At 44.4% G+C, this 14,802-nt stretch overlaps 1 protein-coding gene across 2 annotated transcripts in view; it reads left to right on the forward strand.

The window, feature by feature from the left end:
- The first annotated feature begins 2,223 nt into the window (after positions 1-2,223).
- ACVR1B (activin A receptor type 1B) overlaps positions 2,224-14,802 on the forward strand; it is a 45,764-nt gene continuing 33,185 nt past the window's right edge. The window contains exon 1 of one of the 2 annotated variants that reach the window (XM_054444152.2): positions 2,224-2,404. In XM_054444152.2, coding sequence (XP_054300127.1) covers positions 2,314-2,404 — 91 coding nt within the window. In that variant the 5' untranslated portion in view covers positions 2,224-2,313. The remainder of the gene's footprint in view (positions 2,405-14,802) is intronic. The other variant, XM_054444151.2, reaches the window with a different exon arrangement.

Here is a 14,802-nt window from a genome sequence, read left to right on the forward strand (position 1 = left end):
GGTGGCATTTGTTCTGTGGAGCCAGCATTCTGGTTCCCTGATCTGTATATTTAGCTGTGTGGCTGACTTTATTGTCTAGGAGTGAAGCAACCACAGGTCCCCTCTGGGACCCCTGGCCTCGAAGCCCCAGTGGCAGCACTTAGCAAGGAATAAGGAAAGACACCTCCCTCCCCCTTGGCTTCAGATATGTTCTCCTGAGGGGTTGGCTTTCCCTTCTTAACTGCAGGGGTTGGTGACTGTACTGGATTGAATAGTGTCCACCCAAAATTCGTGTCTACCAGGAACCTGTGAATGTAATCTTACTTGGAACGAGGATCTTAGCAGCAGATGTAACCAATTAAGATCATTTGCACTCATACTGGATTAGGGTGGGCCCTAATCCAATGACTGGTATCCTTTTCATAAGAAGAGAGAAATGTGGACAGAGATGTAGACATAGAGGGAAGATAACCATGTGAAGACATGGGGTTATGCTTCCGCAAACCAAACAACACCAAGGATCCTGGGAACCACCAGAAGCTAGAAGAGGCAAGGAAGGATTCTTCCCTAGAGCCTTCAGAGAGCACATGGCCCTGCCAACACCATGGTTTCAGATTTCTAGCCTCCCAAACAGTGAGAGAATCCATTTGTTATTTTAAGCTACCCAGTTTGGTAGTAGGAAACTAACACAGTAACCTAGCACTGTGTGCACCACAGCTGGGTGGATAGAGCATGGACTGGAAACCACTTAGATGGACTGGGTGGGGTGTGCCTATTTGGGGGAGATGAGGGAGAGGAGAATAAGTTATTTACTCATCCAGCTACACTGACCAACTTGTAGACAATGCCTCCCCATGACTTTATGTGATTGTGTGTACACTGTGTCTGGCAAGTGTGTCTTCAGCTTTATTTTTTCCGGATATGACGATGGGAGTTCTTCAGGTTGGTGAAACTTAGGTGAGAATTCCATTTAAGAAACTGTTCCCCCTATCTCTTGGCCGTCCTTTCCACCCCTAGATCTCAGATGGTGAAACTGCTTAGAGAGGTTCAAACCTTGCCCAAGTTTTCACAGCTAGTTAGTAAGAAGCAGATTCAGATCCAGAATTCTCTGGCTGCAAAAATTCTGCCCTTTCCATTATATCAAGTTTTTTCTCAAGCTAAAGAAACTGACCTCTTTTCAGAAAGATATGGAGTGATTTGTTTGCTTTCTTAAGCATTTCTTCTAGATTTGAAAGTAGCATTTATTTGAAAAATATTTAGAAATTATTGAAATGTTAAAAGAAAAAGTAAAAAAATTATGGCAATAACTACTGTTACTATTGGGTAAATATCCTTCCAGTCTTTTTTTCCTATAAACACATATTATCAGTACAATTTGAATAATACTGTAAACAGTTTTGCATTTTGCTTTTTTAACATCTTGTAAGCATTTTCTCATGTCATTAGTTTTTGTAAACAGGATTTTAAATTACTAAATAATGTTCCATCATATGCATGGGCCATAATTTAACATTTTCTATTATTGTCTACTTATTTTCCACCTTTTTACAATGATAAATATACAGTTAACATTTTTCACAAACATCTGTCCTCTTACTATTTCTTGAGGACAGGGGACAATACTGGGTAAATGGATATGAAGATTTTAAAGCATTTGATGCATAATGCCAATTGTTTACCAAAAGGGTTCTACCTACCAGCCCAATCAGAGTGCCTCACACGGCACCCTCACCCATACTGTCATCAATAAAGAGCCTTGCTATGTTCTGAAAAGGCGCGTGCCGCGATTCCATCACACAGGCTGCCGCGTCCAGAGGATGGCAGGGGGCAAGGCGAGGCAGGGAAACCAGTTAGGAGACCGCGGCGATGATCCCAGGGGACGCGCTGGGGGCTTGAGGCTAGGCGCAGGGATGGAGGAACTGGAACACGCACGGGATTCGTAGAATATTCGACGGGGGCGGAGGATCGACTCTGATAAGATAATTCTGCGCTGCGTGGGGTGCAGGAGAGGGAGGAGACTGCACGTTCGGCTCTGGCCTCCTCCGCGCCGGGCTCGGCACCGATCCGCGAGGTTGGCCGAGGCGTGAGCCCCGCCCACCCCTTTAACAGGGACACTCCCCTTTAAGGCGGGCGCCCGCGCGCGCCCCGGCCCCGCCCTTCGGGGGCGCGCGCGGCGGCCGCGGCGCCGGCTCCGCCGGGAGCGCACGTGCAGGCGCCGGGCAGAGGAAAGGGAGGCGGGAGCCGGGCCGCGGGAGGAGGGGAGGCGCCGGGGGCGCGCGCGCGCGCGCTGGGCGCTGCTGGGCTGCGGCGGCGGCGGCGGCGGTGGTGGTTACTATGGCGGAGTCGGCCGGAGCCTCCTCCTTCTTCTCCCTTGTTGTCCTCCTGCTCGTCGGCAGCGGCGGGTCCGGGCCCCGGGGGATCCAGGGTGAGTCCTGGGGCGGGGGGCGGGGGCCGGGATGGAGAGGGCCCGGCGAGGGCGAGGCCTCGAGCCGCAGCCGCTGGACTACAGCGCGCCCCCTCCCCACGCGCACAATATGGCCGGGTGGGGGGCGCAGAGGAGTCGGGGTGACCCCCAGTCAGCTTCCCCGATCTCCGAGGCGCGGCCGCCCGGCGGCGACGGAGCTCACGCCGGGCCCCTGGGGACCCGAGCCCTGTTCCAGGCGGAACTGGATTCGGGCAGCTCTCAGGGGTCGCGCTCCCAGCGCCCTCATGTTCCAGAGAGGGGAGTCTGAGCTTCCAGCTCCAAGATTTGGAGGTCCGTGGTTTCTGCCCTTCACCGTGTCCAGGGGCGGGGGGCTTTCTTCCCTCCCTCCAGATGCTCCTGGGGGGAGTCTTTCTCCCGCCAAGATTGTGGGGTTCGGGCGGTGGGGTCTTAGCCTCTCCGAGGGATCCTGATGTTGAGAGCCCGCGCACCTCAGACTGTAGGGGAACGGGTCTCTAACCTTTCCTTCAGGTCCTGCACTTGGCGTGTTTCTTCCCCTCCCTCCACTGCCTCCCTAATGTTCTGGGAAAGGGAGTCACATTTCCCCTTCACTCAATCCCTTGAGTTCAGTGGGGCAATCCCCCCTCCGCCCTCCGGCACTCATGCCCCGTGGAGGCTATTTGGAGGAAGTGGGACGAACAGGCCCCTAAACCTTTTTGGAGCCTGGCTTTGGAATCCCTAACATTATGGAACCGAGTTCCCCAAGGGTTGAGCTGAATCTAGGTGTATTTGCTTTCCTCCTCGCCTCCCCCACCCTACCCCGGGGGGCCCATTCACTTAATCACTTTGTGGATGCCTTTCAGGTGAAATCCTAGAACCTGTCTTCAACCCCCCAAGATTATTTAAAGATCCCACCACTGGACTGTATCCCCGGCCCTTGGTCAGTACTTATTTACCTTCCTACAAGATGCCTCTTCCCAGCCCGCCCACCCTCACACACCCCTCACCTTCCAATCTCCACAGTCTGCGGCTCGCCTTATACCACCCCCACTCTCCTCTCTGTAGAAGCGGGTACCTTTTTGCGGGACACTCCGCTGGCTGTGTTGTTTTTGAGGCTTTGGGGGCTGAGAAGAGCAGATGAAACCCTAAAATATTTCATTTAAGAGAGTCTTGGCGAATGTGTTTTGGCCTTGGGGTAGCAGATGAAGGTTATATTTGGCAGTTATATTGAAGCGATTATTGACCCACAGATGGATCTGGGAGAGATGATCAGGATTGTATTCGCTCCTGATGTACAAAGCCTGATGCTTTGACTTCTCAGCAGCCCCTAACCTTCCAGCAATGGGAGCTAAAGTGTGTTCTGTGGCTCTCTTCTCTTACACTATTCCAGCAATGGGAGCTAAAGTGTGTTCTGTGGCTCTCTTCTCTTACACTAAAAGTAATGATTCTCAGGTGGGTTCAGTCGTCTTTAATAAACCAGACAGTCAAGAAAAGACACCATGCCACTTTGGAATCTCAAAAACAAGTTCATTATCTCCGGCTTTGATATTTGTTCCCAGTGGTGGAGCCTGTGCAGCGGGGTCTTTGTTCCTGGGCTAATGCTTCTCCTAAGCACCTCGTGTGTGTTCTTCGGCCTCACTGCTCTGTGGCTTAGGTATCTGTGCTGTGGGGTTTGAGAAACACGGTGAAGGTGTATGAACAGAGCTTGACATTTGTGGTGAGATAATGATTTGCATGAATAAGGATGTTCGTCGGGCCTTTTTAAGGGCCATGTTTTTGGAATGTGTAACATAATGTTCTCTACTGGATAGTAAAAAAAAAAAAAAAAAAAAAGGAGTTTGAACCTCTAGGTTTGTCATTTTATGTGTGTATGTATAAATCTTTGAATCCTCATATAGGAATTTTTATCCTGCCCCTAATATATCCAGGAGTTTTAACAGTCATTTCCCTGCTGATTTGATGTAGTGTTTGTGGGGTTTTTCTGGTTGTGAGCCTAGTTAAGAATGTTTGATAATCCAAGTGGTTCTGAATGGGGCAGAGTTCATTTTTTTGTAACCTTCCTAAAATGGATGTTTGTGGGGGTTAAGGTGGGTGGGTAAAATAGGGAGTTCGTTTCTTTTTTTGGTAAATTGGAAATTAGGTTGTGTGTCCAGCAAACATTCTCCAGGGCCTTTAAACTTCTTGGCCAGACACTACAGTTTTTTCCGGGACACGTCTAGTTGCCAATAGTGCATGCTATGGAGACCACTGCTGCAAAGGGCTTAAAGTAAAACGTCAGTTCTGGGAAAATAGAGGCTGTGGGATAACAAGAAGTTGATTTTTTTCCCCTCCCCTGCATTTCCTATATAGTGCTCCCCTACGTGGGCTGGAGGAGTGACAGAGCCAGACAGCTCTGATGCCTGATGCTTGGACATGATATGAGGGCAGTAAGGGGATAGGTGTTTCTATTAATTAATGAATTAACTAGGACTTAGTAAAAGGCCAGTGATAAGGAGAATGAGTTTCAGTTAAAAATAGCATCCATTTGATAGGTGTACATGTTTTAAGGCCTGGCTTTGGAATTTTCACATTTAAAAATGTAAAATTGAGTTAGTAGCAGGAGAACATGACATTCATTTCTTAAGACAAAAGCAACAAGAGAGACATTTGACATTCTCATAGGAACATTTTGAAATTTTGTGAGCGGACTAAAAATCTAATTTCAAGCCAAGCCTTGTAATTTTGTTGAGTGGACATGGATTTTAAGTACAGTGGAAGTGCAGTCTTGTAGAGACCTCTGATTAGTTTTGTTCAAACAGCTCCTGGAACAGATGTGATAAAACATATTAAAATGGCTACTCTGGTTAAAGGTTAAAGCCAGATGGAGGGAGGAGGCTGGTTTTCAGCCCTAGAACTTAGCTCCCTTACAAGTTGTCCTTGAACAAGTAACTTAACCTTTCTGTGACTGCCTCAGTTTTCCCTCTGTAAAAATAAGGAAATATTTTGTGTCACTCTTATTGGGACATTTGTGAGACTGACTTACTGATAGCCAGTTGGCAGGGAGGTATTTTTAGACACAGTTTCTGACTTCAGTGAATAAGCAATGCTGGGTTACTTTTTTATCTTAAGGAGCAGAAAAGCATACTCTGTGATTGATAGACGTACAGCATGTCACAGTGTGGTTATTTTCTTTTTGTGCTTTTTTGTAGACCCCTTTCAGATTTCCTCAAGTTAATTTCTGTCTCTGGCAGGCTCTTACATCGTCGACTAGGCAGCATACCTGTGCTAATCAAAGACAGTCTGGAGGGAGTGACCTGCTTTAAGGCTTTATTGGTTTGGCAACGTTTTAATTCTTACGCAACTCTGGGTATGTTTATGGCACTATGTAAATGTTACATAAGAACATGGAGGCTGAGAAGTGGCCAGAATGGTGACTGTGAACACAGGAAGGTTAGACTGAGGACTTTATCCAAAAGGACCTTGGGAATCTGCAATCAGTACAGGAAGAACCTGCACTTTATTTTCCTCTAAGAACCTTTTTAGATGATTATGTCTTTCAGGTGGACTGCTGTGTTATAAATAGGTTTATTCTCCACCGGTGAGCTAATTGTAACCTTGCTACCAAAATATGAATCAGTAAACGACGAGACGTGCTGCTTCTTCCAGCATGTCCTGTTGAAGCTGCTTGTTGCATTTTGGAACATGAGTTGAATTGGGTTGCAGTCTGTTCTCATAATAGCTGAGGAGCACAGGGTGTTAAGGTGGAATGGAATTCTCAGTTCATGGTGCTTTAGGTCATCTTAATTTTTGAAGGTTAAATTAGAATATTGAAGTGGCTCTTTATAATTTTGAAATCTTTATTGTTTACTGTTCAATTTTTGCTCAGAGTAGCAGTGAACATTAATTCTGGGATCTCGCCTCTTTGTCTTCAGTTCTTGTGTTAGCTGTTGTTGTAGAAGTTGGTGTAAGAGGGTCTTAATCTCATTTTCCTCTCTGTATTCATAAAAAGGGAATCCTAGAGTCCTTTCTCACCAGTGCTTCTGATGCTGGACATAACTGCAGGTAGCCACAGCCCATCAGTTCCACCTGGACTGGGAATGCGGGAACCTTTTAAGTCCAACTTGCATTTCTCTCACTCTGCAGGCACTGCCTCATGGCCAGGTTCAGATACCTGCTCTGAGTTTCTGTTCTTCTCAGTTTTTCACTCTCATGCAGGTTTAACTTGAGCTTTGGCTTCAGAGGCACCATTTCTGTCCATGTCTGCTCTCTCTTCTCTGTTATGGAGAAATGGTGTGCTAAGCAAAAATATGATTTCAGAGAGTATCTTTCTTTCCTTTACTCTGTAGAGTTGCCATAGTTTGGTTTAGCTGTGAAGTTTCCATCCCAGGCAATCTTTATCCGCTCTCTAGGGTTCAGAGACAGTGCCACTTTAGGCAACTCTGGGCTTTTTGGTTTTCTTTAGTGTCCACCCAGTCTTAAGCCTGCATTTGTCTCCCTAAATATTTTGAATTTAGCATAATGAAAGTAACTGCCTTTCCCTTTAAACCATAACATCACCCCTAATATTTACACAGTTAACATATAGGAGATTTCTTTATTCATTGGATTGGGTATGTGCCTGGAACAGTTTTTGGCATGGGGAAATAACAGAGAACAAGATGAACAAAAGTCCCTAAATCTCTGCTGTTATGGAACTTATAATTGCAATGGCTTAGACTGAAAATAAATAAGTAAACACAATTATCAGTCCGTGAGTGCTGTGAAGAAAATAAAACAGGATGCTGTGCCATAGTGTGCCTGGAGCTGCCACTTTACCTCTCTCTCAGCTTCATTGTTTTATCTGTAAAATGGGGCTAATACAGTCTTGTTATTCGTGGTAGTTCTATAAAGTTGAATTGTAGAACTGAATTACCAAATCTTCAACCATTGCTCCTAGGGGAAACACAGGGTTAGGTTCCTGCGAGCCTCTGGTCACTTTTTCAACCTGTCAATACATAACCTTATTTTATGTGTTTCTTTTTTTTTCTTTTTTTGAGACAGGGTCTTGCTCTGTTGCCCAGGTTAGAGTCCAGTGACATGATCTCACTCACTGCAGTTTCTGCCTCCCAGGCTCAAGCAGTCCTCCCACCTCAGCCTCCTGAGTAGCTGAGACCTCAGGTGTACACCACCACACCTGGCTAATTTTTGTATTTATTTACTTTTTGGTAGAGACAGGGTTTCGACATGTTGCCCAGGCTGGTCTTGAACTCCTGGACTCAAGCAATCCACTCACCTGGGCCTCACCTGCTGAGATTACAGGTATGAGCCACTGAACCTGGCCTGTTTCATGTGTTTCTGTTTATTTTTATTTTTAATTTTTATTTTTTTGAGACAGTGTCCTGCTCTATCACCCAGGCTGTATAGTACAAGAGTGCATCATAGGCCGGGCGCAGTGGCTCACGCCTGTAATGCCAGCACTTTGGGAGGCTGAGGCAGGTGGATCATAAGGTCAGGAGTTGGAGGCCAGCCTGACCAACATGGTGAAACCCCGTCTCTATTAAAAATACAAAAATTAGCCAGGTGTGGTGGTGTGCCTGTAATCCCAGCTACTCAGGAGGCTGAGGCAGGAGAATCACTTGAACCTGGGAGGCAGAGGTTGCAGTGAGCCGAGACTGCGCCACTGCACTCCAGCCTAGGCAACAGAGTGAGACTCTGTCAAAAAAAAAGAAAAGAAAAAAAAAGCATCATAGCTCACTGCAGCCTGAAACTCCTGGGCTCAAGGAATACTCCTTTGTCAGCCTCCCAAGTGGCTAGGATCACACGCACATGCCACCATACCTGGCTAATGTTTTTTGTAGAGATGGGGTCTCACTTGTTGCCCAGGCTGGTCTCAAATTATCCTCCTGCCTTGGCCTCCCAAAGGGCTGGGATTACAGGCCTGAGCTACCATGCCTGGCTTTGTTTCTGTTTAAAGACACCTTATTTAATACATATTGTTGGTTCATTAACATTGAACTTTACTGACAGCAGCACTATTAACTCATGCCTGAACTAAGCTTCTCTAACATGTATTTTCTCTGTGAGGCATATCACTATCTTCTTGCACCTAGGAACACTAGACAGCACTTTACTACTTGTGGGGGACCATTTTATACAGCAAAATCATCAATGAAAAGCATGACACTAAATATACTGCAGAAAGGATAACTTGTTTACAGTATGCCAGCTGAAACAAGAAGGCAGGGTGTTGCCTTGTTTGACCTCAGTTGGGAACGCATGTGGTGGGTGTTTCAAATGTGTGACTATTCTGTGCGTGGCTGTCAGTGAGCAGGAAGGTACCATGAATGTTGATATTGGGGTTACAAATAAATTTGCATTAACCTTATTTTGTTAGAACTGTATACAAAAGTGGTAGAAATAAAATTGTAGAATTTCACTAAACCAGAATTTTAATACATGTAGTTAGAAGTCCCATTTCCAGACTGCAAACTAAACATATGCATGTTGAGTACCTACCATGGTGATCTAGGGCAGTGGTCCCCAATCTTTTTGACATCAGGGACTGGTTTCGTGGAAGATAATTTTCCCACGGGGGAAGTAGGGGCGATATGATTTTGGGATGAAACTGTTCCATCTCAGATCATCAAGCACATCAGGCCGAGGTGGGTGGATCACCTGAGGTCGGGAGTTCAAGACCAGCCTGGCCAACATGGTGAAACCCCATCTCTACTGAAAATAAAAAATTAGCCGGGCATGGTAGTGGCGGCACATGCCTGTAATCTCAGCTACTCGGGAGGCCGAGGCAGGAGAATAGCTTGAATCCGGGAGGCGGAGGTTGCAGTCAGCCGAGATCATGCCACTGCACTCCAGCCTGGGGAACAGAGTGAGACTCCTCAAAAAAAAAAAAAAAGAAAAAAAGGATCATCAGGCACATCAAGCATGTTAGATTTTCATAAGGTGCATGCAAGCTAGATGCCTCGCATGCGCGGTTCACCGTAGGTTTCCCACTCCTATGAGAATCTAATGCCGCCGCTGATGTGACAGGAGGCAGAGCTCAGGTATCCGCCTGCCACTTACCTCCTGCTGCGTGGCCTGGTTCCTAACAGGCCGTGGACCAGTACCGGTCTGTGGCCCCAGGGGTTGGGGACCCCTGATCCAAAGGGTCCCTTGACACATATTTGTTGAGCACCTGTCATAGACTAGGCATTGTTACAGGTGTTAGGGATACAGTAGTAAACGAAAGACAAAATTGCCTTCTCTCAGAAAGCTTACCTTCTGCCAGGTGAGGTGGACAATAAACAAAAGTATGAAATGTAAGGCAGTTGTGCCTACCACAGTCCACCTTCTGCTCCTCACTCCCCCAAGATTCCCCATGTTTGGTGTACACACACCTGCTTCAGGTATTCAGTCAAATGCTAGTCTTTGTAGATAGAATTAAGGTCTCAATCAGTTGACCTTTAGCCATCTAAAGGAGGTTATCATGGTGGGTCTGTCCTGATTGAACTAGCCCTTTCAAAGCAGAGAGATTTCTCAGCTGATTGCACAAGAGGAAATCAGATGTTCCAGCTGGCTTGGAAGCAAGCAGACATCCATGTTGTGAACTGCTGATCCCAACAGCCACATGGCAAGGAACTGCAGGCAAACTCTAGGAGCTGAGAGTGGTTCCCAGCTGACAGCTAGGAGGAACATGGGGACCTCAGTCCTTCATCTGCAAGGTAGTGGATCTTGCCAACAACCAGTAAGCTTGGAAGAGGACCCAATCCTAGATGAGAAGGCAGCCCTAACTGGCACTGTCCATGCTGTGCCTGGACTTCTGACCTGTAGGAACTGTGAAATAGTAACTAGGTGGTGGTTTAAAAAATGTATGCATTGGGTGGGGGTGAATCAAATGGTGATGGTGAAAATAGGTAAAGCAAGAGGGGAATAATGAGAAATACCCCAAGATAGGCATGAGGGTACTTGAGACCTGGTGCCCAGCCATCCCATCACTCACATACAAAAATAAATCCTTTGACTACATGTGGCTTTCATCTGACTATAAGTTTTTTCTAGATATTTGTGAGTGGAGGGGAGAGGGGACTGTGGATGCTTTGGAAATAAGTTTTTTAGGTGCTTGGGATGTTTGAGTTGAGGAATCTGGGAATTGAAATATTTTCTGGGGTTTTTTTTTTTTTGGTAGTAGAGGACTCACCTTGCCCCACATCCTTTTATATTGCCTTGGTATATGTTTGCATATTACCTTTTATACCTGTAGAAGATAAGATTGAATTGTAATCAGTCAGTGTTCATTTCTGATATCCAGGACGTGCCTAGCACCAAGCTGAATGCTGAGAGGGATCCTGAGGAAAGAGTCTGTCCTTGCCCTTTGGAAGTTTACACACAGAGACCGGCCACAGTGGCTCATGCCTGTAATCCCAACATTTTGGAGAATGAGGTACAGGGGATCGCTTCAGTCCAGGAGTTTGAGACTAGCCTGGGCAATATAGTGAGACCTCGTCTCTACAAAACATTTTTAAAAATTACAAGGGCTTGGTGGCGTGCGCCTGTGGTCCCAGCTACTTGGGAGGCTGAGGTGGGAGGATAGCTTGAGACCAGGAGATTGAGGCTACAGCAAACCATGATTGCACCACTGCACTCCAGCCTGGGTGACAGAGTGAGATTCTGTCTCAAAAAAAAAAAGTTTACACACAAATGGACTTTTTTTCTGCTTGTTGGAACTACCACAAACTATGAGGAGTTCAGGTGACAATTGTAATAAAAGCATCTGATTTGCTGAATGTTTAATATATACTAAAGTATTATGCTAAGCACCTGTGTTGTATTATTTACTCTATGTAGTTATTCTTTGAGGGACTAGGGGCTCTTATTCCCATTTTACAGATGAGAAAACTAGGGCATAGAGAAGTTAAGCAGTGGGTCCAAAGTCTATCCAAGTCTAAAACATGCGCTCTAAATATTGTACTGTACTATAAACTGTGAGTACTGTAAAAGTGACCTTCTAACCAGGCTCTCTGCCTTCAATCTCCCGTTTGTTTTCCATCCTACGGCTAGATCTAACTTTGGAAATGCACGCTGTTTGTCTGACCTAGAGGTTGTGTGGCTTCTAGGATCAACCCTAGACCCCTTAGCTTAGCATTGCAGTCAGTTTCATCTGGTCTTAGTCTCCCTGACTCTTCTTGTCTTTGGCTGGAACCTTGGCATTGTTTGAACTGTCAATTTACTGTGAACCCAGTATAGCTAATATTTTTTCACAGCCCTTTGCCTTCCCTTTTCCTTTTCTCTGGAATGCTTCTCCCCACTTCTCCTCCTAGCCAAACCCAGCGTCCTCCAGTGTGGACCTTTGTCCTCTTGTGTTCTCCCGGTCAGTGATTCCATCCTCTCTGCTTTTCCCCTCAGCCTGTATTGGTAGTTGGAGTTGCACTGTTTATAGTTGTCTTCTTCTCCCGCTCTCCATGCCCAAAGAGTTGGTGCGGGGAGCTGGCTTATTTGTTATATGGCTTTGGCCTGCACAGAGCCTTGCATGTTTTAAGTACTTAATAAGTTTGTTTAATTGAATTAATTCATTTCTTTTCCATCCTCTCGGTAAAATCCTAGGTAAATAATTCCAATTCTGTTTTGCTCTAATTTTATTATAATCTTGTATATATAGTATTTTAATCCTACTCAAAAAATGCCACAAACATTTGTGAGTTACTTGGAACATCATCATCTCTCTTTCTACCTCACCTCTTTCATCTCTGTTTATCCTACCACCTACCCATTTTATTCCAGCCAAATGAACTTGATCTCTCAACCTCATTAGTTTTATTCTCAGTTTGGCTGATTTCATTTTTCTTTTTTCATTGTCCCAGTTGCCTGAAACAATCATTCCTATCCCTCTTCTCACTCAAAACTGTGACATACACTGTCTCCTCTCCATTCATCCATACTATAATAAATAGGTCAGGAAGAAAATACCAGGGATAAATATCCTTCCCTGCTCTATTGAGCCAGAAGTATGTTTATTCAGACTCCAACAAAGAAAACAGTGATTTTACATGTTCATCATAAACTGAAATCAAAGGAGAAATGCAATTTCCTGATTGTCTAAATATGACAGCTGAGTCTGCACACATAGGTCCCAGGAACATTGGACACACTCCCTCATAATGAGGCCCACTCATTTCAGTCTTACCTTGACATTCTCTTGGGCAGCAGATGGGCCCTTGCTAGATGTTCAGGTATTTACAGTCAGCCATAAATTAAGTTGCAATGACAGGTCTCCTTAGCATAAACATCAACGTCTCTTCTGAGTGAGAACAAAGCTTTCATTCTCTAACTGAGACTTAAGGTTGAACTTGTTTAAACAGCTCTCTAGGGCTGGGTTTGTCTCCAAGTAGAATGTCAGAAAGGCAGTTTGTAGAATGGATATAGTGTGGAGCTGGCTCTCCAAACACCTTTCTCTTATGCAAACCCCATTCCAAGACCTTTTCCCAGATTGGAATTAAATACCAAGTTTATCAAGTGTCTTATTGTTAAATCTGTGTTTCTCCCCACCCCCCACCATACAAATAGCTTCCTTTATTAAGTCAGTTATATTTTTTTCATAAGTGCTTTTTACCAGTACATTTTTTTTGTTTTTTTTTTTCTATGTACCACCATTGGCACCTGTAAAATTTGACTTTATTATGGCTCGTGGGTACTTGAAAGCTTTTTGTTTTAATGTATTTTTAAAATCTAATTTTGATGATTGTGAAAGGTGAAAATGTAACTTGGGTCTTTTTTTCTTTTAACCAGATGGCATGTGATTGCTTTACTGCTGCAAGATTTTTCTATTTAGGCTAGTTAGAACTTTGCTAGTACTGTATCAGTTCCTAGTTATTGCCTTCCCGTCCCCCAAGAAAGCCACACATTGCCTCTATTTTGTGAACAGTTTAATGCCAGATATTTTTTAACCTGATTCAGATTTTCATAAACATTTTGGCAGTTGTCTAGATCAGTAGCTATTAACAATTGTCTTTCTTTTTAAGACAGCAGAACTCTTAAAAATGAAAATGTAGAAATGTATATAAAGTGAGTAAAAGCTGAGCAACTCTGGCAGAGGCCCCTCTGCCCCTGAAATTATTAGGCGGAGATCTGTTGAGTGAGGTTTATTGAGCAAGGTGCTATTTGCCAGGTGCTGTACTAGATACCAGTGAGAAACTGTTGAAAAGGACACTGGTTTCCTCTTTGTGAGTTCAGAGATTCCTGGACACGATGGAGAGTCTAGAGATTCAGGAAGAAGACAGTTTGAAAAACACTGTAGTTTTTTTTGTTTTTGTTATTGAGATTATATTGTATATGTTGTTTGGCAAATATGGATTTATGGTAGTAGTTTTAAATTGTAGCAAAATACGTATAACATAAAATGTACTATTTTAATTGTACAATTTAGTAGTGTTAAGTACCTTCATAATGTGCAAACCATCACCACTATTTTTTAATTTTTATTTATGTATTTATTTTTTTTTGAGACAAAGCCTTGCTCCGTCACCCAGGCTGGAGTGCCATAGCATGATCTCGGCTCATTGCAACCTCTGCCTCCCAGGTTCAAGCGATTCTCCTGTCTCAACCTTCTGAGTGGCTGGGATTACAGGCATGTGCCACCACGCCCAGTTAATTTTTTGTATTTTTAGTAGAGACGGGGTTTCACCATGTTGGCCAGGCTGGTTTCGAACTCCTGACTGTAAGTGATCCACCCACCTCGGCCTCCCAAAGTGCTGGGATTATAGGCATGAGCCACCACGCCCGGCCGACATTTCATATACGTAGAATCTTAATGTGTGGCTTCTTTCATGTAATATAATGTTTTCGAGTTTCATCTATATTATAGCACGTATCAATAGTTTCTTTTCATGGCTGAATAATATTCCATCATAAATATACCACATTTTGTTCATTCATCATTTGATGGACATTTGGGTGGTTTCCACCTTTTGGCTATTGTGAATAATACTGTTGAGAATATTCATGTACAAGTCTGTGTTTAAACATTAGTTTCAGTTATTTTGTGTATATGCCTTGGAGTAGAATTGCTGGGTTATAGGGTAATTCTAGGTTTAACTTATTAAGGAACCATCAAACTTTTTTCCACAGCAGTTGTACCCTTTTATGTCCCAGCAATGCACCAAGGGTTCCAGTTTCTCTAAATCTTCACCAACACTTATTAAATTTCTTTTTCATATTGTTATGGCCTTCCTAGTTGGTATGAAGTAGTATCTCATTATGGTTTTGATTTGCGTTTGAATTTGCAGTACATTAGAGATGATGTTGAACATCTTTTCATGTGTTTGCAGGCCATTTGTATATCTTCGGAGAAATGTCTGTTCAGGTCTTTTTCCAGTTTTGTTGGTTTTTTAAAAATTATGTTTTTTAGAGAAGGGGTCTTGCTCTGTCCACCCAGGCTGGAGTGCAGTGTTGTATTC

Source organism: Pongo pygmaeus, chromosome 10 (genome assembly GCF_028885625.2).
Source record: "Pongo pygmaeus isolate AG05252 chromosome 10, NHGRI_mPonPyg2-v2.0_pri, whole genome shotgun sequence".
Classification (NCBI taxonomy): domain Eukaryota; kingdom Metazoa; phylum Chordata; class Mammalia; order Primates; family Hominidae; genus Pongo; species Pongo pygmaeus.